General features: G+C 43.7%; 2 protein-coding genes across 2 annotated transcripts in view; one reads left to right on the top strand and one right to left on the bottom strand.

The window, feature by feature from the left end:
- UTP20 (UTP20 small subunit processome component) overlaps window positions 1–7063 on the top strand; it is a 116297-nt gene extending 109234 nt beyond the window's left edge. The window contains exons 57-62 of the mRNA XM_044677506.1: window positions 136–323; window positions 1063–1134; window positions 4566–4868; window positions 5119–5245; window positions 5565–5710; window positions 5817–7063. Of these exons, the coding sequence (XP_044533441.1) occupies window positions 136–323; window positions 1063–1134; window positions 4566–4868; window positions 5119–5245; window positions 5565–5710; window positions 5817–5972 (992 nt within the window). The 3' untranslated portion in view covers window positions 5973–7063. The remainder of the gene's footprint in view (window positions 1–135; window positions 324–1062; window positions 1135–4565; window positions 4869–5118; window positions 5246–5564; window positions 5711–5816) is intronic.
- Window positions 7064–9792: 2729 nt separating this feature from the next.
- On the bottom strand, window positions 9793–24479 carry ARL1 (ADP ribosylation factor like GTPase 1). The gene is made up of 6 exons (XM_044677405.1): window positions 24280–24479; window positions 18272–18409; window positions 15123–15204; window positions 12696–12807; window positions 11332–11510; window positions 9793–10180 (listed from the first exon to the last, which is right to left on the bottom strand). Exons 1-6 carry the CDS (start codon window positions 24281–24283, stop codon window positions 10150–10152), a joined length of 546 nt encoding a protein of 181 aa, XP_044533340.1. The 5' UTR covers window positions 24284–24479; the 3' UTR covers window positions 9793–10149.
- Window positions 24480–25096: the final 617 nt, after the last annotated feature.

The raw sequence follows: 25096 nt of genomic DNA, 5'->3' as shown, positions 1-25096 counted from the left end.
ATATGGATAGACAGATAAAATGCCGCCATGACCTCCATAACAAAAGAAGTAGGAGTTATGTTTCCAGGTTCTTAGAGTGCTCCACTCAAATGAACAGACAGTAAAGAAAAATAAAATCTTATTTTCTTTCCACAGGTCATATCCAGTCCCATCTCTCACACCCCCACAGCTGGGTGTGGCTTACTTCAGCCCAGATATTTGGATTATTATTTGCTTCTTGCAAACCAGAAGAACTGATTAAGAAATGGGCTGCCCAGAAGTCTAAGAAGAAACAGTCAGGGCCAGTAGCCATTAATTTCCTGACCAAGGAATTAGACCAAAAGGTGAGGTATGGGGGTGGGGGTGGGGGAGTCTCTTGGGGAATCTCCATCCTCTACCCACTAAGGCATCTGTTGGGGATCACAGAATCATTCCTCTATGCCTTTGGGAGTGTGGAAGGGATTCTATTTGGGAAAGAAATTCTAGAACTCCACAGAAAGACAAGTCCCAGGCACCAGAGCTCTGTAGAAACGTTTTTAGATCATCATTCAGATTGTATATATATGCGTGTGCATGTATTTCTCACCTTTATAAAGGCCCTTTTTTAATTTGTCACTATATCCTCAGTGCCTGGCACAAAGTAGATGCTTAATAAACCTTGCTGATGGATTGATTGAATAACTGACATTTATTTAAGCAGCATTTAAAAGTTAGCAAATCACTTTGCATACACTAAATCTTGGGTAGCTGCATAAGTGTGGGCTGTTACTGCACATTGATATTGCTCACAGTATCCCCAAGAGATCAGTGCCAGAGCTGCTAATGTCCTCCTTTTACACGGGGGAAGCTGCGGCCCAGCGACTTGGCCAGGGTACTGTAGCCTGCCAGTGTCTGTTTGATCCTTCTCTTTGTGTGAAGGTTTTCACTGACTCTGTGGCTGGAAGGAAGGAAGAAGCATTAAGTATGACTAAAAGTTGTCATCTGAAAATGCACTAGGCTTTCCTCAACACCATTGAGTCGGTGGTCAGCAGTCTGGGGGGGGTGCCCTGTCTCAGCTAACACTGGCCTTTCTTATTGTTACAGATGAAAAGACTGGCTTTAGCTTTTTGCTATCAGTTGCAGTCAAAGTTTTTGGATCAGTCTCTGGGAGAACAGGTAGGAATGGGAAACTTCTGAACAATTCATACACGTCTGTGAGGCACATGACCAATTCCAATGATTTCTAACTTAAGGGGTGTCTTGCTTTGGAAGCTTCTTTATCTGGAAAGCAGTTATTCCCTGGAGGCCATCTTTTCTCATAGAAGTGAGAATGCCGGTCCCTCCATGGGCACCATTACCCTGGAGCTCTCGGGCCACCGGCTTGGGCCTGTTGTGCAGAATGTTGGGTCTGAAGGGGCGGCAGGTCAGCTGCTGGCATCTCATTATGTAGCCCATGTCATAAAGGCGTGAGCACCAGGCTTGTCCTGAGTACTACTTATAAATGATCTCCTTTGACCTCATGACTACACTAGGAGGTAGGTTCTATTGTTCCCCTTTTATAGGGGAGAAAACTGAAGCAGACAGTAACTTACCCATTCACACAGCTATAAGTGTCTGAGGCTAGATTTGAACTTGGGTCTTCCTGGTTCTGGCCTTTTTCGTATCGTCGTACCACCTAGCTGCCTCTGCTTCGCTGTTTGCAAAGTAAATGTAGATAGAAAAATCCTGTTCTCTGTTTGCCTTTAGTATAGCAGATAATCACCCAAAGCAGGCAGCAACTTAACCCTTGCTGCCAGGCCAGGCCAGGCCACCTGCTGCCTGTGGAAAGTACCCTCAGCTCTGGGCCTCCACTAGAGTGTTTATCAAGAGAGTTGTTGGGATAAATCCAGTCTTATCCTCTAGGCATGGTTGGAGCAGCCTGTGGCAGACCCTTAAAGAGTCTCCCCAAGCTGACCAGTGAGAGCCTGAATGTTGTCTTTTGTCCTTTGAGCTTCACAGGTTGAATCCACTGGAGCCTGCAAGCCTCTTCCTAGCCTTTATGGGGAGCAAGAATGGGCCCCTCCTAATTCAGGTTCTATATTTAGAATGAAGCCAGACCCTCATTGGTACTGATTCTGTAGTTAGCCAAAGGAGGCTCACTTCTCCCTAGAACAGGAAGGCTATTCAGCAAGGACACTGCACTTGGCCTTGGATAGGCTCCATCGGTATGAAAACGCATCTGGCCGGCAGGACAGGGTGAGAGGTCACCTCTGTGGCTTTGGGACTTCTGCCAGTCTCTCTAGAGGCAGGTCTTTCTCTGTTCTTAAATGACCAGGGAGTCCCATGACTACAGGCAGAGGCCAAGGTTAACTGAGCTACCCAGGGTCACATAGTCTGTATTAGAGGCAGACTTTGAACCCAGGTCTCCTTGACATTCAAGCCCCTAAGCTATGATTGCTGCAAATAAAGCTACCAGAAGAGGTGAAGTGGGGAATCTCTTTCAAGTAGATGAATTTAGAATAAAGTTTAGTGTCAGCCCCATGGTAGCAAACTTTTTACCTAGGTAGAACAGTGACTTTAAAAGACGTTTTAGTGATTAGGGTGGAAAAAAACAGTCTTCGTGACAAGGACTTGAAGTTGCAGGCAATTTTTGGAGATCTGTGTGTTCTTTTTTCTTAGAGTGTTTTTGTAGAAGGTTTTAATAGGTTAAGGAGGGTCGGAGGGAACTCTTCAAATGGGCAGGTTGATGTCCAAATGCTTTCAATTCCCTTTAGCCAAAGATATATGTTTCAGAGGGTTTAAAGACAAGGCTTTGAAAGACCTTTTGATATCTAGGGTATTTGTGGCACTCCTGCCCTGCAGGCTTGGGATGATGGTGCATCTTTCTTAAATCTAGGGTGCAGAGAGATTTAACTTCACTACCTGTGACTGTGGGCCAGGCATCAGAACTTGGGTCTTTGAAATTCTTTATTGGTGCATTGGGCTGGACAGGGACCATGAAGAGAAGAAGCACTAGGCTTTAAAGGTTAGAATTTAGTCCTTTTCTAAAAAGATTCTCATGAGAGAGGCAGTGTGGTGACTTGGATGAAGCTCTGGAGTCGAGTCAAAAGAGCTGCTAGGTTCGAATCCTGCCTCAGCTACTTCCCATCTGTGTGACTGAACCCACCCATCCATCTGCTTGGACCTGTTTGGCTTTGCACTGTAGTTGGCAGTTGTGGGCAATGTATGAACAGTTAGGAGAATTAAGTTTTTATTTAACCCAGTTAACTAGGAGCTTTTTGTCCAGTTTCATGGTATGACTATGCCTTTAGACACTGTTCTCATTCTGCCTGCCTGCATTTGGATGTCTACTAAAATCGGTTTGAGACACAGGATCTGAGTTCTGGGTTCAAGTTTTGTCTCTGATAGCCATCTTTTGTGTAGTTACCAAAAAGTCACCAAACTCTTTACCTTTCTCTAGTGAGTCCATAAGCATTTTTTTTTTCAGCATCTTCTAAGCAGTTGAGTGTGGGGGAATCCATGGACACAAGGAAATAATCCCTCCTCATGAGGAACTTAGACTAATCATCCCTTTCAAAGCCAGCTTCTTTCTCCCTGGCCACCATTCCCCAGTACATTAAAATGTAAGCTCCTTAAAGCTACATTAGTTACAGGAACAAGTAGACAGTAAAACTTTATGCTTTGGGGGGATCTCAATCTTTCTCTCTTAGAACTAAATAAATTCTACCAAAAAATAAACAAGAAAAAAGCTAAGGAGTTAACTAGAATCTTTAAAAAGTTAGAACAGATTTCTAGAGAAAATTGAACGGGATTAAAAAGGAATATGCTTTTTTCTCAGCTATACATGGTACCTTCACAAAAATTGACTATATAATGGGGCCTAACAACCAAATGTAGAAAAGCAGAAATATTAGATGCATCCTTCATGGACAGTAATGCAATAAAAATTACATTCAACAAAGGGCTGTAGAAAGAAATACTAAAAGTTAATTGAAAACTAAATAATCTTATCCTAAAGAAAATAAGTTCCTTGAAGACAGGTTCTTTCTTTCCATTGTCTTTGCATTTGTAGCACTTGGCACGTCATACATGCTTAATAATTGTTTTTTTCCCAATCATTCCAGTGGGAATGACTGACTTCCAGTGTGTTTGTCATTAGAAATTCATGTGATAGCCTAAAATGGACACAGGCATAGGCGAGTTATCGGGGATGCAGAGACAAAAACATGGCAGCCTCTGCTCTCGGGAAGCTTCCATTCTGCTGGGGGAACGGAGATCAGCTTATAAGGGGAGACCCAAAGTGTTCCTGCAGTGCTTGGGCAGGGGGAGCTGCTCTCCACTGCTCTCTGTCACGGGGTGCTCGGGGTCTCCACCAGCTCCTTCCTCTCCCAACAGTGGGAAGGGCTTGGCGTGGGGGCCCAGAAGAGCAGTCGTCTCAGGACGGCTCTTAAGAGGCTCCCATCTCGGGGACCTGGGGTTGGCCCCCCAGTTTTAGCTCAGCAAGCATGTTGCCTAAAGAATGGGGGAGCTGCCATACAAATCCGAAGAGGGAGGCCCCCACTCCAGTGCCATCATTGGGCCTTTTGGAGAAAACAAAAAACTGACATGGGCATCTGTTTTTTTTTAAGATTGTTAAGAATCTATTGTTTGTTGCCAAAGTCATCTATCTTCTGGCGCTCCACAAAGAGGAGAAGGAAGTTCCCTCGGAGGAGAGCGTGGAGACGCCTGGCCCGGAAACCTCCCAGAGCGCCGGGCCGGAGGAGGGTGCGGGGCAGGCCCGGGAAGCCTCTGATGACGAAAATGAGGCAGCCGAAGAGAAGGTGGGAGCAGAGGAAGACCAAGGCAGACCTGCCAACCTGTTCTGGCTCATCCATAAGTTGTCCATCATGGCAAAACGGGAAGCTGCATATTCGCCCAAAAATCCCTTAAAGGTGAGGAAAAAAATGGGCAGGCAGAACCTCCCTCCCACGTGCCCTTGAATGAGAGTTCTCCGCCTTTGGTTTGGTCTTGTTTCCAAAGGAGTGGGATGCCGATTTTAATAGTGGGGCTCCTCACTACCCTGCGTGTGGCTCTGCGGCCCTAAAATTGTGATTCCGGAAAGGCTGTGGCCGGGTGTGTGCGCCCACGCTGCGGGCTCCCCCCGCCCCCAGCTCGCTCACTGCTCACGTCCTGTGCTTTCAGAGAACCTGCGTGTTTAAGTTCCTCGGGGCTCTGGCCATCGACTTGGGCCCCGACAAGGTCCGGCCCTTCCTGCCCATGATCCTGGCGCCCTTGTTTCGGGAGCTGAACAGCACCTACTCAGAGCAAGGTGAGAAGCCCTGAGGGCCGGGGCGTGGGGCGCCTCCTGGGCAGGGGAGGGCCGTGCTGCAGAGCCTCCTCCGCCATTTCTGCCCGGTGTCGCACTGGAGTCCTCTCACGCTCCCCTCTCCCCGGGGCAGCCACACTTCTGTCCTCCTCATCTCCCCTCTCACAGGCCACTCCCTGGCTAGCAGCAGGGGCGGGAGCTGGTTTTAGCTACATCCGCTTCTTCCCACGATGGTCCCCAGCGCCGCCGCGGCCTTCTGGCTCCGTCTTTGCCAGGCGGTAGCGCATGACCGTGTCCGTGCGTGTTCCTTTTTCATGGGCAGACCCTTCACTGAAGAACCTGTCCCAGGAGATCCTGGAGCTGCTCAAGAAGATGGTGGGCCTGGAGGCCTTCTCCTTGGCGTTCGCCTCGGTGCAGAAGCGGGCCCGGGAGAAGAGGGCGCTGCGGATCAAGCGGAAGGCCCTGCAGGTGGGTCCCGGCCCTCCTCCGCCATGTGTCCCGTCCCCCTGCCCCCACCCCCACCCCAGGAGCCTCCTCCACCGGGCCCCGACCCCAACTTGATTTGTCTTTGCAGTTTGTGACTAATCCGGACATCGCTGCCAAGAAGAAGATGAAGAAGCACAAGAACAAGAGCGAAGCCAAGAAGAGGAAAATCGAGTTCCTGCGGCCGGGCTACAAGGCCAAGAGGCAGAGGAGCCACGGCCTCCGCGACCTGGCCATGGTGGAGTGAGGCCGGCTTCGGCCAGCCACGACTGTACAGTTAGTGTGAATAAGCAGCTTTTACCATCAGGACGTGGACAGCGTTACGGCGGTGCATGTGTGTGCGCGTGTGGACATGTGTGTGCGTGTGTGTGCGTGTGTGCACGTGTACAGAGGCAGGAGTCGTCACTGACCGCCTAGTGACTAAACAGAAAAGCAGAAACAAGGCTCTGCTCTTTTGGCGGGCAGCCAGGCTAGCCTGGGCCTGTGGGCAGGGAGTCTGGGAGGCGACTGCAGGGAATGGTGGTCAGCTCCCTCCGCAGCCCCGAAGTCTCCCTCATCCCCCAGGGGCGTGAGAGTCCCAGAGCCGGGCCTTCTGCCTGCAGCAGCTCCCTGGTCCCATGTCCAGCGGCTCGGCTGGCCGTGCTCTGCCCCGTGTCCGGGCACCCCACCAAGAGGAGCAGAGCAGGCTGACGGCCCGGGCGGCTCCCTCCCTCCAGCCATCTGGCGCTTTGCTAGCTCCTGCCTGGGCCAGGCTCTGTGATGACCCCAGAAGGGAGGGGCTGTTATTGCCCCCATTTTACACATGAGGAAACCGAGGCTGGCAGGTTCTGTGACTCGCCTGGCGGCCCGTCGCTCCTAAGTGTCTGGCTCGGCACTCTGGTGCCCCCAGTCGTCCTGCCCGGAGGAGGTGTCGCCTCGCGTCGGTAGGAGCTTCTTTGGAGCTTCTTTGGCCGGGAGTTCCTCATCCTAGTGAGAGCACCGGCGTATTGGCCGCCTCTCTGTGTCAAATCTCAAAATCTGCCAGTTTTGCTTCTACCTCAGACTTCTCACTAAACCTTGAATGGCTCTGTGTTCCAGTGGTCCAGTTTAAAGTCTGTGTCTCCACTGTCCACCGACCTCGGCGACCCCTTCCCGTGGCCAGTAGTAGTAGTTGACCGTTTTGTACAGTGTTGTTGCTTGCCTGCCGGGTGTAGTTGTCGTCTTGTAGTAACTCCTCCGACCCAACGACCGAGTCCTGTCGGCTGGCGGTGTGGACTGTCACACGCTCATAAGTCATCTCGTTTTTAATCTATATTTGCAAATGTTTTCACATTAAAATTGTATGTTTTGTGGAACCCGTATGCGTGTGCTGTCTATTCCAAAGGGAAGATTTCCCTTATTGTCGTTCACTCTCAGAAGCTGGCCTGGCGCGGCCCTCGTGTTCACGGGTAAAGGACACACGGGGTGCCCCAGCACGAGCAGATGCACCCCGACACGCTGTAAGAGAGGAAAACGGGCCTCACTGATTTCCCCCGATGGTGCTGGCCGGCCCGCAAGGTCGCACGAGGATTGGCAGGACTGAGGAGGGGCGGGGCGGGGTGGGGATGCTGGACTGGAAGCCACGAGGCCTGGGCCGCTGGCCATCAACAGTGACCCCCACAGCGAGACCACGCTCATGAGTTGGTGAGCTAGTGATGTGCAGGGTTACAGCCAGTCAGGCCCCCCGATCCTGCCTGTGCTGCTCACAAGGGCAGCCGGTCTGAGCCATGGAGGAAACGGCAGAAGCGTCGCCCCCACCGAGCTAGATCGGGAAGGCTAGTGCTTGCATGGAAAGGAATGTTACTTCTGGATCCGTTTTTTGTCCATAGATTGGATTTTGTTTTCCCCGGATCCCTCCCAGAGAGCTACTTATATCTCTTATGACAAAGAATGATTTTTTACACCCTCACCTTCCACCTTAGAATCAATACTGTGTAATGGTTCCAAGGCAGAAGAGTGGTCAGGGCTAGGCAAAGGGGGTTAAGTGACTTGTGCAGCTGGGAAGTGTCTGAGGTTACCTCCCTTCTCCAGGCCTGGCTCTCAATCCACTGAGCCACCCAGCTGCCCTGCAAAGAATTATATTTTAAAGAAAAGAGGAAGAGAAAATAATTCCTTAAGACTGATCAATGCATCCAAAAAGTCAGTCACTAGATTCAAGGTTCCCAACCATGGACTGCCCCCTGCTTCAGCAGAACTTGGCCATTTTCTCGTTGCTCCTTTCAGGGGACCATGTTTGCTGTTTTGAATTTTGCAACATTCATTTATTCTTGTTTTGTGGCCATCATGTATGGTTTTCTCAGCTCTGCTTACTTCACTGGGCAACAGATTGTCCACGTCACCACCTTTCTTTCAGCAGCCACATTCAGTGGCATTCGTGTACTAGAGTTGGGGCGCCGTTCTCCACAGTCATTCCATTTCCAGTTTTTATGATGTCAAAAGAGGTAAAACCATTTTGATATGGAACCCTTCTTTTTATCCATGGTCCTCATGCCTCATCTTTGACAAGAGACTGGGCATTTTAGCCATTTTATCAGCGTTATTCCCAACTGCTTTCTAGAATGGTTGTCCAAATTCATAGCTCCACCAGTAATGCATTAGTGTGCCTGTCATCCCACAACCGCATGACTGGGATTATTTTTATCTTTTATTGGTTTTTTTGCCAATTTGTTGGCTGCAAGGTTGTTTTAGTTAACATTTTTCTTATAATTAGGGAGTTGGAACATTCATATAGATAACAGTATGTAATTCTTTTAACTGTTCATATCTAACATTTTATTAATAATCAACTCTGGTTCCAATTTCTCCAATTCTTTATCCCCAAACAACTTACTGGCTTAGTACAACTTAAGGTTTAATGATTTAGAGTCCAACACCCGGTATTTATAGGTGAGGAAGCAGACTCAAAGCCACCTAACTTGCCTAAAGTCCATACAGCCAGAGTTGGGATTGAAGATCGAGATATCCTGTTGAAATATGGGCATTTCTACTGCTTGGCCATATGAATCTTTTTTTCCAATTCTTGGGGACATGAGTAGTATATGATATGGGGCCTGAAACAATTAATATTTGCTTTCTTGCATTGTAGTTCAACAGGAACCTCAAAGACTGGCTTGAATTGTACCTGAATTTACTGCAAGCTTATGGTTTTAGCTTTAAACCAATCCAGAGGTGACCTTACCCAGTCAGAAAGGAGGAAAAGGCGAAGACGGGAGGCCTTCTCCAGGATTAACGACATCTAATCAGGGCATCAAGGTGGTGCAGTGGAGAGCACTTCAGGATGACTAATTTTCCCCGAGTTTAAATCTGTCTTCAGATACTTCCTAGCTGTGTGACCCTGGGCAGGCTGCTTAACCTAGTTTCTTCACTTGTAAAAGAGCGATAAGGAAGGAAATAGCCAACATCCCAACATCTTTGCCAAGAAAACCCCCAATACGATCGTAATGAGTTAGACACAGCTGAAAAACAACCACCAAGCATTGTCTCTTCCCAGAACGAGGCCTAGTTTCTATTTTCTGGGTAAATGACCTCTTCTGATGTGGCTAATCACTTTAGTACGCATTTGAAGAAGTCTGGAACTTCATTTAAGAAGAGTTGTTGCTCTCCTCGCAGAGGTCCACAAGACAACTTACAAACATAACAGACTCCTCACTAGAGCTGCTTTGTCCCCACGTCTTGCCCATCTACCTATACCATAACGAAGGCACCACAGCGCCGGAAGCTCGTAGCACGCTCGATCCTATCAGTAGAGCTTCCAGACACCAACGGTTCTCCAAAGAACGGCGTCCTTTTAGCCAGACGAACCTTCCAACTCCAATAAAAGACGAATGAAAACAACTCTGAAGTTTCACATCATACTGGGAAAGTTGACCAAAAAGAAACATCTCCACAATAGGATGGCATAGAAAGGGCTGGGTCTGGAGGAAGATAGCTACATTCAGATCTCAGTCCTGCCATTTTTGTGTGAATTTAAGCCCTGGGACAGCCATGCAAGCTCTCGCCTGGCCCAGCACACCTGAGGAGGGCGGCAGCATAAAAGAATCCATTCACTATGACAGTTACAATATTTATTAGTGTTTACAAATAACAAGCTATAGCCACCAACTCCAAAATTAAAGTTTAATTCCAACAAGGATGCATTCTTCAAAGGGACTATGCCTGGCTAGAATCCATACAAACGAACAAATTCTACCTCAACAAAAGGGGAAAGCAAGGAAGGATTATATAATACAGGATAGACATTCAGTTGGTTCAATCATGATAAGACATCCCTTGAACAAAAACTTTATTTTCGCTCTCATGGGTCTTTGTCAGTCCAATAGATGCCAGAAATTGTGTTAACATTTGGTAGTGTGCGGCTCCTCTGACTGTTCAGCAGGGATGTCTGACGTTCCGTTCATCGCGGGAAGCTACTGCCTGCTCTTTAACGTTTCCACTAGCCTGTAAGACAGAGCACGGAGTTTAGGGAATCGGCTTCCAGTGTGCTAGACACATGTTGGCGACCCAGTCTTTTCTGAAGGCAAATTGGAAATCTCACAGCAAGTTCAGCACTACATCTTCCTGCCCCTTCCTCCTATCCCAGCCGGCCCAGAACTGACCCCTGACCAGAGGAGAGGCTGAATAGCTGTGTGCCTCTATGTCTGGTGGGAGAGACCCAGGAGAGCCAGCCAAGGCCACAGCAAGTGTAGAGCAGCTCATTGAAACCAAGAGCCTGACAAATGAGATAATGCATGCACCTACCTCATTTAGCCACCACTCATCTAAAAACATGGGGCTTAAATGCATTATGCCCTGTGTTACAGAGCCAAGGGACATAGGCCATGTTGAAATAACTCAGAATGAGTGGTCAGAGTCCAGCAGGAGACACCCCAACTCGCCAGGAGATTGGGAGATCCCTCTTGGGAGGTAGACCCTAAAGCAGAGGCCGGCAACCTTTTTGGCTGTGAGAGCCATAAACGTCACATTTTTTAAAATGTAATTTCATGAGAGCTGTACAGTGCTCACAGTGCCGCTCCTGTAACAGCGCCTGAAAAAAAATGGACTTTATGGCTCCTGCAGAGAGAGCCACACGTTGCCGACCCCTGAGCTAAAGAAATACACCCTGGAAGGAACGTTCTGTCCTCAAAATGAGAAACTATATTATCTTGAGTATCAAATGGTCCTGGAGCAGGAGAGATCATTCTCCATCCCAACTAGAGAGGCCCATGTGTTTCTATAGACTTCAGTATAATTGTGGCCACAAAATTTGTGGTACCTTAACATAGAGAATCCAGACACAGTAGTTGGGGAGCATAAAAGTCAGCATCTTTGCTTATAAAAGGAGAAAGGTGCACTGGCTCCCTCTTTCCAGCTCTAAAATCCCACAATCTTATTACTAGTCAGGAAGTCTTACAGGTTAGGATAGGGGGAGAAATGTGGGCCAATCAGCCTGGCGCCACTCCAAGGCCACATTTCTTAGGATGAATACTTCTGATCAGAGGGTGGGACCAGGCCAGAGAGAAAGAACACCTCAGAAGGAACACCTCACTGGTGACGTCACCCTACTGCTGCCTTCAGGCACAATACTAGAACTCTTGCAAAATGATACTTGCCATTCCATTGCCTCATCAAGGCCAGTGCCTTTGGTTGCTGAGGTTTTGAAAATCTGCCATTTTCGGTCCTTCAGGGCAGGAAGTCCAAGTGAATTTGCCATCTCTGTGGGTGTCATGGCCTGTTCCATGTCCTGTTTATTTGCAAACACCACTAAAATTGCTTTTCTTAGCTCTTCTTCCTACAGACAAGAAGGAAATAAAACAATTTGCATTTGTTTCATACATGCAGTCCTGACTAATAAATCGTGCCCATCTAAGTATTCATAAATGCTGGTTTCTTACTGCAATTAAAGGAAAGTTGGAGGTTGTAACATCTCATACTAGTTTCTCCATTACTAGAAATATCTTTCCTATAAAAGTTTTTGTATAATAAAGAGAATGGACAATTTGATGGACTACTCCTTAAAAGCAGTATTTAATCTCAGAAATACCTAATTCAAAGGGTAAATCTGAATAGTTCCTGGTAGTTTTGAATGGAATTTTCTTTTTAAAAAGTTCTTATAAATATGTTACCTCGTGAAACAATTAAATGAAAGGGTTTGATTTTTTCCTTTTTAGTGATGGGAGAAAAAAAAAGGCTTGTTAATTGAAAGAAAAAATTTAAGAAACAGTAAAAAATTCCAAGTGACAAGTCATAAAAATTTGTAATCTCTACCTAGGAAGCAGCCAGTGATGGTCAGACAATACTAGATAAGCCAACACCATTCTTGGAAACATCCTTTTGTTTGGAAACTTGTTTCTGCTTACAGAATGGTCCAGATACTACACCTTATATACCCAGTGGCCAAGCCTGCTTTCTAGAAACAATCTCATTTTCAGCTGTTTAAAAGTTTAACTGATGAACTTAAAAAATTATGTTAGTTACATAGTGCTTAAACGAATTGAGCCTAAAACCTAGTAGTGCATACTTTTTGGAGATTTACCTTTCTTTTTTAGAAACACCTCAATGGGGATATCAGACTGCAGGAAAAGCCTAAGGCCACACAGGATAGTGCAATGAGTAGTGACTACTGCCCAGCCCTCAGGAAAGCTGGGTTCTACTGGTTATGCCACCAATAAGGAGAACCTAGGAAAGGACACTTTGCCTTCCACTTCAATCCCTACTCTGACACCTACTAATTATGACCCTGGCCTCTGAGCTGTTTCATGTCTAAGGAAATCCACTGAATCATCTATGGAATGAGAAGGAAGAACTAATGATTTCTCAAGTTCTTTCCTCCTCAAACATTCTATGAATATGAATCTAGTTTTATAGAGAAAACTTTGTTTTTCATATTTTTAAAATAAAACAAAACAAAAAGAAGAGAATCCTATCCTGCCTCTCCAAAGAAACATTTTCCACAGATGGATGGAGGTTCTCTTACCTCCAACATGGCAACTAACTCCGACTTGGAAACTCCAATGCGGTCTCGATCACAGCTGTCTACGACATAAATGACTGCATCTGTGTTTGAATAATAACATCTCCAGTATGGCCTAAAGAAAATGCAAAAAAACATAGGCTCAGTCAATGCTGAAGAGTCTCCATATGGAGAAATTTTTTAAAAGAATTCTTTTGTGGTCAAAGACTATGACATAATGAAGATTATATGCAGATAAGGTTAACGTGGACTCCCCATATTCAAGAATACCAGAACTAGAGAACACCAGTGGGAAGCAACTTAAAAATCCATTATCTAAAACTCAAGTGGGATTTTTTGGCCTATAATGTGATAGAGGAGACAGATTTAATTTTAATTCAGGACATATTAAACACACTGTGGGAGATACTTAATTTAGGATCTTATTATCCCAAGATGTAGTATAGACTAAAAATATTAAGAGGCTCAAGATTTAGAGAATTTTATGACTATCTTCCCTATAAGGAATTGAGGAAAACTAAATGAGTTGTTTGGGGGTAAGGGGATGGGAAAAATGGACAATAAATAGTTTTTGATGTTTTAAGATAATGTAACACCAACAAATATCTCTTTGTGTCAATGCCAGAAAAATATTGAGCTTACACCATGCAGCCCCTAAATCTACATTTTCATACTTCAGACCAAAGTGACAATAGCTCTCATGCATTTTAAATATTATAAACAACATGAAATAGAGTTAAATCTTCAAGAATTACTCATATGTGTAGATAACTATTTTAGTTGAAGGACTGAATGTCATTGTTTCTAAAGAGTAATGATCTGATGAGAACATAAAGGAAAAATTCATGGTTAAAGATAGAACATATGGGGGGCAGCTGGGGAGCTCAGTGGATTGAGAGTCAGGCCTAGAGACGGGAGGTCCTAGGTTCAAATCTGACCTCAGACACTTCCCAGCTGGGTGACCCTGGGCAAGCCACTTGACCCCCATTGCCTACCCTTACCACTCTTCTTCCTAGGAGCCAATACACAGTATTGACTTCAAGACGGAAGATAAGGGTTTAAAAAAAAAAAAAGATAGTACATATGAAACCACTCAGGAAAAGACTTTTCACTTATCTAATTGATTTGGTATCTAAATGATTTGGTTCTGTTATATTCATAACCTGGGAAATGATGGATGCCACCTTGAATGACAGGGAAGGCAGTTGGAAGACATGGAATGTTCCCAGGTGCGTGTGCCAGGGGCAAATGTCAGTTGGCCTGACTGTATAAATACCCCTGACAGCCACTTGGAGGGAGTCTTTTTAAGTCCTTTAGGTCTTTAGGTCTTTAGGTCTCTTGGTCTTTTTAGGTCTCTTTAGGTCTCTAGGTCTCTGGGTGGTGAAGGGAGGCAGGGAGGTCTATGAAGAAGAGGGTAGGAAGAATCTGAATATTTCCTGAAGACTGTGAGAGCTAGTGCATCACCAACACTGGTAGTGAGAAAGCTGAGAGAATAAGATCACCAACACAGCTGCATCAATAGCTTCCCTATTCTCTGGCTTGGCTGTGGCCAGGCTGGGCCAGAGGCATAGTGGAGAATAAAGCTCCAGCTTCTACTAGATCAATAGCCTACAGACCTGATTGTCAGCTAGTTATAGATATTAGGTTGATAGGGTCTCCAATCCCCACTTCTTGTCCTGTTTACCCTTTCCCTGATTATAGATTAAGTGAGTTTAATAAGTACCTTCCTGAGTGGTCTTTATATCATGACCCTTGGAGAGGGAGGCAACACAGTCAGATATCAAACGTGATCCAAGGCAAATCAAAAGCCCTATATTAATTTATCCGACCCCAGTTTGAACCTGAAAGGGTTACCCATCCACCTAACCTTTCGGGGTCCTCCCTGGGCAACTGTTAGAGGAAAGGGGAAATTATAACAACTATCCAGGGTGATCGGGGTTGGTGTTCATCGTCTGCAGCTAGGGAGAATACAGATAGATACATTCACATCACTGTATATATCTATATCTCCCTAGGCCCCTTTTTGTTTATAACATTTTCCTGAGAAAAATGGTAAGGGTTCTGAGGGCCCTGGGGAAGAGAAGAAAAGTCAGTGGAAGCTCTAGGAGGATTGGCTATTTAAAAGCTTTATATGGTTTTAATTTTAAAACTATTTGGGCTTCTGCCATTTAAATAACCCAAAGGTGTTTAGAAAGGAGTTGAGGCAGTGAAAATAACACTAGAGTTGGTGCCAGAGGATGCTGGTTACTATCTCAGCCCTGAAATTTCCTACCTACGTGATCTGTGTGGGATTTTGGATTAGGCTAAATGGCCCTTTAGCACAACAAGCTCCTTCTGGCTCAAAATCTATGTTCTTCATATGAAGCTTTATAGTTTTCAAAACTGGTAAATTCTATAAGGTCAGTAAATTAAGACAGGGCTATTTGTTACCTGATGCTTGTCTGTCCTCCTAAATCCCAGACTTGAAATTTAAGGTTTTTGTATGTCACTGTCTCAACATTGAAACCAATGGCTGAAAGAGAAAACAAACCAGCAATTCTTTCTTTAAAAAATTACTTTGTTTTTTAACATTTATTTTAAAAATTCTTTGAGTTCTAAATTCTCTTCCTCCCTCCAGCACCTCTCCCACCCACTGAGAAGGCAAGAAAAATATCAATTATACATGTGAACTCATGCAGAACACATCTCTATATTAGCCAGGTTGAAAAGAAAAATAAAAGGAAGCTGAAAAAGTATACTTTAATCTGCACTCAAAAGTCTTATCAGTTCTCTCTCTGGATTTTTTTCCTCATGGAGCCGTTGGAATTGTCTTGAATCACTGATCAGGGTAGCTAAGTCTTTCACAGTTGATCATCTTTACAATATTACTGTTACTATGTATATTCACTTTACATCACTTCACAGAAGTGTTCCTAAGTTTTTCTGAAACCATCCCCCTCATCACTTCTTATAATACACTGTATTCTATCACAATCATAAACTACAAAACTTATTTAGCCATTCCCCCAATTAATGGGCATCTCCTCAATTTCCAATTTTTAACCATAAAAAAAATCACAGCTTTGGTAATGAATAGTAATTGTTGACAGGAAACAACAGATTCTGCTCATGACAATTCCAAAGAACTCAAACAAGATCAGCAGTAGAGAAATAACCCAGAGGTTGTGCTAACAATGTTAATTTGCTCCTCCTTCATATCACCTCAAACCAGCCTGGCATTTAAAATGTTATGGTGAGGGCAGCTGGGTAGCTCAGTGGAGTGAGTCAGGCCTAGAGACGGGAGGTCCTAGGTTCAAAGCCAACTTCAGACACTTCCCAGCTGTGTGACCCTGAGCAAGTCACTTAACCCCCACTGCCCACCCTTACCACTCTTCTACCTAGGAGCCAATACACAGTAGTTAAGGGTTTAAAAAAAAATAAAATAAAATGTTATGGTAATTGTCTTTATAGTTCACTAAAGCAAATAATAAAGGACTTTATTATTACTATTATAATTTAATAATAATAAGGCAATTACTCTAATGGTATTAAATAGGAATTAGGTAAGTTCTAAATTTAATTGGGAGAGGTACAGATGTATATGTGTAAGTGCATGTGGCTTTCCTACTCATCTCAGAGATCTGCACCTTTTAAGGCAAAGTTAGTGCCCTTATATTAACTCACAAGTAGGATGGGCCAGAGCTTGGATGGAAATAAAATGAAAGGTTGAAAGAATAGCAAGGATTGCCACCAATGATTTACCAGCTTAAAAACAATTATATATATATACATGTGTATAGGCACAGATCAACAAATTAGAATAGTCTTAAATGGCTTTCTGTTCTAGAATGTATTATCAGCCTGTGTTAGAAATAACAAACTACAGAAAAAGTTAAATGAAGGCCATGGAGCTTTCCCACTCTTGGGGTTATTCTGGCACAAATTATTACCCAGGTGGAGACATCCTATCTTCTCCATGTAAAAAAAAAACTTCTTCATGCAAAAAACAAAACAAAACAAAAACAAAAACAACCCAAGTTAAAGATATAAATCAGTATTTCTGGAAAGTCATTTTCACTGTATTTATAAGGAACACTAAAGATCAGGGCCTGAAACTCACGAAGGAAGGAAATTATAATGACCATACCACTGTAGAGAAATAAGGGAAGAGGGTGTTTAGAGAGTAAAAAAAGTAAAGCAAGATGTCATAAGAGGTCAAACAAGTGACACTGATTTAAACATCAATATAATTTCTAGATTTTTGAATTTCCAAGGATTGAAAACCTAGAAGGGCTGAAATTCTGATCAACCTCAAAGTGAATTTTGTGTACATAATTTAAAACTTTTCCACTAAATTGAATTAAATAAAAATTACAATTAACTGGAAAGGTTTATATCCCTGAATCAACTCAACAAACTTCATTTAAACATTCATTTTTGTGTATCTACTGATTTGAAATGGACCACATGAGAACACTACTCTCAACCAGAGATGTCACAATGGAGTTTTAAAAGTTATTATTTCTCACTCTCTTATATATCTCACAATGTCTAAGTCTCCCTTCTTTTTGTAGGGGAGGGGGGGTGAGATGGGGGGCGGGAGTTAGCAGGGTGAGGCAATAAAGAAATCAGTTAGTAAAGGGACCACTTAATGAGGAAACCCTCTGCTCTGAAATAGACAGTCTTAGAGAGGTAGAGGTGCCTGAGGCACTGAGAGGTTGCTTTGCAACAGTTACCTCATAGGCTGGGTGATAGAGGCTACAGTCAAGAAGACCTGAGCTTGAATCCTACCTCTAATAATTACCTTTGTAACCTTGGGCAAGTCATTTAACCTCTTCTCACCCTCAATTTCCTCAACTGTAAAAGGAGATTATAACAGCATCTATTTCCCAGGGATGCCATGAGGATCAAATTAGATAGTGTACATAAAGCCTTTAACAAATTTTTCTATAAATACTAGGGCTTAGATTTGAAATCAAGTGGACAAGTCCTGGACCCCACCTATTGACTGTGACTTTGGGCAATCACCTGATCTTTCTTAGGCTCAAGGATACTACTGGGGGTGCTACTATTTACATCATCCTAGTTGCTTTAAGGAAAATGCTGCATAAAAAATAAAGCAATTTTTAAGTTACACCATTATGAGAAGAGATTCCTAATAAAAATTCCAAATTTTTATAAAGGACTAAAATTGTTCACTGATAAAGTAGGAAAAAAATCTAGACTATTACATTTGCACTAAGATTCCTGTGAAAGGTATTATCACTTTATTCCTTCATTATTATACTCAATCTTTCACTTTCCAAAGAGAAATTTCCACTACACAGATATTGGTAAACTGTATAAAGTCTTACAGATACCAAATTATATTAGTACTTGAGGAGACATGGCCCTCTGGAAAGAACAATGAACCAGGAGTTAGGAGACCTGAGTTTGAGTTCTACTTTTTCCATGTAAACCACTCATGCAACAACAGGCAACTCACTTAATGGAATTGATCTCATTTTCCTCATCTGTAAATCTGGTATAAAAAGAAAACTGTTTGGAAAGAACTTTGTAAATTGTAAAATGTCAAACAAGTTCAATATAGTATTACTTACTAGGAATAGTAGTAACAACTTCTCCAACTTGTAATCTGTACAAAATGGTTGTTTTTCCAGCTCCATCTAATCCCAAGATTAAAATCCTCATCTCCCGAGTTCCAAACAGACTGGAAAAAATAGTTGAGAAAAAGCCACCTACAAAAATAATAAAATAGATTTCATATTATTTTAGGGACTAGATTTTATGAAGGAAAGCATTTGATTAGATTAATTAAAAAATTAATTTTTCTTTTCAAAGTGGTCAATAATTTTTTCTAGAACACTATATTTTCATTTTGCTGTCAATAGCTTCTTCTTCTTTTTCTTTCTCCTCCTCCTCCTCCTTCTAAAAATAAACCCATACCTTCTGTCTTAGAATCATTACTGTGTATTGGTTCTAAAGCAGAAGTGTGGTAAGGGCTAGGCAAAGGGGGATTAGGTGACTTGCCCAGGGTCACACAGTTAGAAAGTATCTGAGGCAGATTTGAACCCAGGACTTCCCAATTCTAGGTCTGGCTCTCAATCCATTGAGCCACCCAGCTGCCCCAAGAGCTTAAATTTTTAAACCCAGTTTCATTTAATTTCTACAAGAAAGAAAAAAGGAGGGGGAGGGGAGAAAGAGAAGAGGGACAAGGGAGAAAATGAGAGAGGGAGGGAGAGAAGAGGGAAAGGAATGACAATAGTAGCTTTACTGTTAATTTCTATTTCATGAAGGGAAAATACTATTTTTTTTTTATCACCCGTCACCCCACTTACATTTTATGGCAGGCTATTCATTCATGAACCAACTCCTATCTGTTAACACATTTACTCCACCAGTTAAGTTTATTCTGAGCACACAGTACAACTGATCCCATCAACCTCGACTTTGGAAAAGAACACCAAGACTAAGAGATCTCAGTACTGGGGAGATGAATGCTAGAGAGGGCCAGGAAACGTCAAAAACAGGCACCAATTTCAGCTTCCCTTCTTGTGGGCTCTCCCTGCTCTAGATTTCTTTCAGAGAAATTCAGTCTCCAATGCTCTATGAAGCTTAGGGGTTTCTAATAAATGAAATTCTTCTCCAACAGAGCTGATCAACTCCTCAATCAGATTAAAATGTAACTAGGAAATGTTTAACAAAATAAACAAAACTACAATGAAACCCAGATAACGTTCATTTGAGGTCTAAATTAACACATGGCTGGCAGGACTCTATTTCCCTTTGGGTTTAACATCATTGTTCTCCACTACCATAAAGCACTGAGCCCGGTTTTCAGATTCTGCTCTGTATCTGATCAAAAAAAGAAAAAAAAATCTACCTTTCTTATGCAATTTATATAGGCACCATATGTCTGTGATTGTTAAATGAATTAGTCAATAAAGTGTGCACACCTTAGTTGATGCCATCACCATGACTCCTCAAGGAATTTGTAATGTGATACAAATTAGAATATATTTTGGTGCACAATGATTCACAGAAGGATCACTTCTGAGGGGGACATGGACCAATCCTTGCCTGTCACTAAAAAGCATTTGACCAGGTGAAGAAAAGGAAAGGGGATGAGTGTACTCGCCTGTAAATTTCTGCATAGAAATTTCAATCCTCCCCACTAAATAACAATCTGAGTAAAAATCCTAGGACTCAACAACTGATTAGACACAGGGCATAAAGGCAAAAAAAAGGATCACAAGTGATTCCCAGGTTTTGAAGCCACATGACAGCAGAAAATAGAAGTTAGGAGGAAGGATAAAGAAAAGGCAAGTTTAATTTGGGACATATACCCCATGTAGGTTCCATTTAGATAGAAATGCACTGATGGCTGTTTGAAATAAGGAACTTAAGCTCACAGGAGAGACTAGGTTTGAAGACATAGATTTGGGAGGCCCCTGCATAAAAATGAACATTGAATATGAGACTAATAAAAGAGATGAGGAGTTAGTCTGGAGGGGCCACCTCTGCCCTCACTTAGGAGGTGAGAAGAGGACAAGAAAGATCAAATCCAGGAGTAGGAAGTCCAGGAGAGAAAAGTGTCAAGACAACCTAAGGAAAGTTGGTTTTATGAACCCAGATTTTAAATATTCATAATTTTCCTATTACTGACAAGGTCACTACCACCCTCCCAGTCAGCTAGGCTCTTTACTCATTCACTTCTAAATTGTTGTCAAGGAGTCAGCTTGGTGGCTCAGTAGATTTAGAGCCAGGCTTGGAGTCTGGAGGTCCTAGTTACAAATCTAGCCTCAGATATCCCCTAACTGTGTCATCACGGGCAAGTCACTTAACCCCCATTGCCTAGCCCTTACCACTCTTCTGTTCTGGTACCAATACACAGTACTGATTCTAAGATGGAAGTTAAGGGTTTAAAAAATAAAACTGTTGTCAACTCTTATCCTTCCTACCTTCATAATATCTCTTACCTGTTGCCTTTTCTCCACTTATAGAGGCACTACTCTGGTATATTCCTTCATCCTCAGACTTTTGCAATAATGATATTCCTTTTCTTTTTCTTCTTCAACCCTAACCTCCTGTCTCAGAATCAGTATTTAGCATCAGTTCCAAGTCAGAAGAGCAGTAAGGGCTAAGTAATTGGGGTTAAGTGATTTGGCCAGGGTCACATAGGAAGTACCTAAAGCCAAATTTGAATCTAGGATCTCCCGTCTCTAGATCTGGTTCTCAAGCCACTGAGCTACCTTGCTGCCCCCTATAACAGCTTTATAATTGCCTCAAATATTTCCTCAGACTGACAACTTCTGGCTACAAGATTCGTCATAACCAATGAATGAAATTAAATCATCAAATGCTTACTGAAAATTGTTTGTGCAAAAAGCAAAAGATACAAAGAATCTCTTGCCCTCAAGTAATTTATTACCTAGTTAAGGAGAAAGTCAAAAGGTTAATTCTATCATCTACACAACAATGAGTAATACAAAAGATGCCACAAAGTAACATGTTACCAAAATATATGATATAGAATGATACAAATCTTTCTGTTTTGAAGAGGCTCAAATTACTGTGGGCTAAAATATTCCATAAGACTTGAATGTATAGGATTTGGATATGAGGATGTTTTAAAAGGATGTTACTGGCTTCAGGAGCAAACACAGGAAGACGCACAGAAAGAGGGAGTAGACATAAGTCTGACTGAAACATTGGAGTTTTTAAAGGGAGGTTAGAGCCAGACTGTATTAGCTCTGAAAAACAAAACTAAAAAGTCTACTCTATTCTCTAGGTAATGGAATGCTGCTGAAGGTTTCTGAGCATGGTAGTGACAAACTACCACAGATCTAGAGACAGAGGGGCCCTCAAAGACCCAGCTAGACCAATTCTTTTTACAAATGAAACTGAGGCCACACAAGCATGCCAGAGCAAGCTGAGGTCATCCAACTACTAAATGGTAAAGTCAGGATTTGAATCTGAGTCTTTTGAATCCAGAGCAATTGTCTTTCCATTAGACTACTAGAACTTTTTTTGTGCCATAGACCCTTTAGATAGACTGAGGAAGTCTACAGGCCCCTTCTCAGAATAATTTTTTAAATGCATAAAGCAAAATATATGAAATTACAAAGAAAACCAATTATATTGAGTTCCCCAAAAAAGGTTTTAAAAAACAAGTTCACAGATTCCAGGTTAAGAACACCCATGCTAGCCCAGAACATTCAATCCAACAAGACTAAGAGCTTAATAGGTCATGGCACTATAGATACAATGATAAACATGAAAGTCCCGGCCTTCTATGAACTTATATTCGAGGGGAGACGAGGATGAAAAAAAGATTGTAGGAGAAAAATTGAGGAAGAAAACATTTACAAATGTAGTGATAAAGAAAAGATTCACTTGACCTAACCCTTGAAGGCAAGACCTCTGAGAAACCAAGACAAGGAAGGAATGGATTCCACAAGTAGGTTGGCTGGGTGAAAGCTGGAGGCAGGAGATAGAGGGGAGCAGAGTACTGGGTTGGATTCAGCTGGACAGTGGAGTTGGAGAAAGCAATAAAAAATAAGGTGAGAAATGTATACAAGAGTTAGGGACTTAAATGTTAAGGTAAGGAGTTTGTCATTTTAGCCTATACGTAATAGGGAACCACTAAATTTTTCTGAGGCAGAGTGACATGATCAGAAGTAAGCCTTAGGAAGATGATTTTAGCAACTGTATAGAGGACAGAATGAAAAAAGAAAGGTATCAGATGCAAAGAAGCTAATTTGGAGGCTATCATAGTAGTCCAGGTGGGAGGTGACATGGATTTTAATTATAACTGTGAATTGAGAGAAAGGGGAGCAAGAAATATTGTGGTAGAAAGTACCTTGGCAAATGGCTGTATATAGAAAGGAGTCAAAGTTGACCCTGAAGTTAGTGATCTTAAGGCCTGGGAAGATGATGGTACTGAACTGTGGGAGGACAGGTTTAGGAGGGAAGATAATGAGTTCCATTTTGAATATATTCAAATGGAATAAATCTGCAAAACATTCAGGAGAGTTCAGTAGAAAGACTAAAAATGTTAATAGTGAATCATGGAATCTGTGAGTTAGGAAACCCACATTGAAGACCATCTAGGCAATCTGTACCCAAACCAAGAATCCAAAACCAAAATGACAATATACCCCAGCAAGTGGTCATTTATCTACCCTTTTATCCAAAAATTTCTACTAAAGGAGAATTCAACTCCATAAGCATTAATTAAATAGCTGGCACCCCCAAGGAGCCAATATTCTCATATTCTCTCATTCTCACTCTCTCTCCTCTGTGTGTGTGTGTGTGTGTGTGTGTCCTTGCACTCATACAATACATAATAGATACAAAGCAATTTCCAGAGGAAAAGGACAAATCTAATATGAAAGACAGTTTGTTTAACAACAGAACCAAAGGTTCCAGAGGATACAAAGAAGGGAATAGAGGCAGGGAAGAATGGAGTTGATACTAATGAGTATGAAGGAGCAAGGAAGAGCTTTGCAGGAAAGCAAACTACAATTCAGAATCACAGGATTTGTGAATCTAAAGAAGGTTGTCACACTTTTTACAGCAGCAAAATAGTAGGGGGAACCTACTAGCTTCTGAATGAAGACATTCTACTTATGAACAACTAGTAACTATGAGAGGTAGCTATCTGCACAGAGAAGATACTTGAACTCCTGGAAGATGATGAAATAAACCATCAAATCAGAAACCAGGGATACACAAAGGATCACAGATTTACAGCTGAAAGGCACCTCAGAAGTCCTTAAGTCCAACTACCATCATTTTACACTCCCCCCCCACCACCACCCCACAATGAAAGGTAAGACTTGTAAAGATCATGTCCTTTCTTTCTCTTTCAACCCTTAGCTTCTGTCTTAGGATCGATACTAAGTATCAGTTCTAAAGCAGAGAAACAGTGTGAGCCTGGCAATGGAGGTGCCCAGAGACACAAGGTCAGAAGTGTCTCAGGCCAAATTTGTATCCAGGACCCGCTCTCTATCCACTGAGCCACCTACCTGCTTCCATGCCCTTTCTTCAGACACATGTTCAATGAGATTAAGGCAATGCTCCCTTCTCCACTTCCTCCTTTCCCTTCACCCTCCCAGTGCAATCATCTGAGTCGGGCAAGTGTCCAAAGCCCAGCTGATAATAAAAACCCATAAACTTTATTTATCTGAAACTTTGTCCAGTTCAGCTTCCCCCAGAAGGATTCTCATAAACGCTCGGCTCAGAACAGGCATTTCTCTGCCCCCCCCCCCCCCCCCCCCGCATAAGGGATACTCTTGGAATTTAGCTATAGAAGAGACAATGCCTCCAGAAGGTTCAGCGGGGACGGGGGCAGGGACGCCTCCTGGGGGAAGAGGTCAAGGAGAAAATCAGAGAGATCTGAAGCCGGGAAGCTTGGGCGTCTCGACGGGGGTACCCCCCATTTTACAGATGGGGAAACCAAGGCACGGAGGTAAAAGGGGAACTAGATCAGATCTCAGTAGTGTCATCGGCCGAGAAGGGAAATGCTACCCAGGTGGGGGAGCAGAATAGGGGAAAAGAGAAGAGGGGGCGCTTCTCGGACCCCGCCCCCAGCCGGAAGCCTCACCCATGGCTGCGCCGGCTCCTCGCAGTTCAGTGCGTGGTCTCCAAGTCCTACAGCTACTCCTTGGGCTTCAACGCCGCCGCGGCCGATTGGCCTCCTCGGGCTCCCCAACCCCAGCCCCGGCCACGGCCACGGCCCCAGCCCTGGTCCAGGCTAAGCCTTCTTTGCGGCAGCGACTTCCACGTCAGATTCTGAGCAGAAGCGGGGGCGGGGGAAAAGGGGAGATGCGGCTGCGCAATGGCGCTAACCCAACTCGGCGTTAGCGACGACACTTTCGACGCGGTCCCTTCTCATGTCGTATTAGGAAAACTAGAGAAGACAAAAATTAATAAAGGTAAAAATTCCCCAATAGTCTGTTTTGAGTTTTGTAGAGGTTAGCGTGTGTAGAAATTATAGTTTTATTTTTTTAAGTTTGACTAGACGACGTGGCTAATCTTCCAACGCTGAATAGGCGCCTGCTGTGAGGGGGGGCGGGGCTTCTGGCGCAGACTGCGGCAGCACGGGGATGTGCAGCGCGCATGCGCGTACACCGGGTCCGTGGTGGCTATTCCTGACATAAGTGGGCGGAGATGTCAGGCTCCAGGACCCCTAGGGGAGGTAGAAACCCCAGACGGCGCTGAGTGGGTTGGGAGAACCCTGAACCAAGATATCAGCTCAGAGTTGTGAGCGCGATCCTGGAGCTGGAAAGAGACCTGAGGCTCTGGGATAAACACGAGGAGGGTCTTCCCCTCAGTGCTGACTCGGGGCCGGGCCCGCCACATTACAGATGGAGAAACTGAGGCATGGGAGGGAAAGGTTATGGACTCAGAAAGCTAGAAGG

This window comes from Gracilinanus agilis, chromosome 5, assembly GCF_016433145.1.
Source record: "Gracilinanus agilis isolate LMUSP501 chromosome 5, AgileGrace, whole genome shotgun sequence".
Taxonomy (NCBI): Eukaryota; Metazoa; Chordata; class Mammalia; order Didelphimorphia; family Didelphidae; genus Gracilinanus; species Gracilinanus agilis.
Note: the sequence above shows the minus strand (reverse complement) of the source record. Positions and strands in the feature narration are given on the sequence as shown.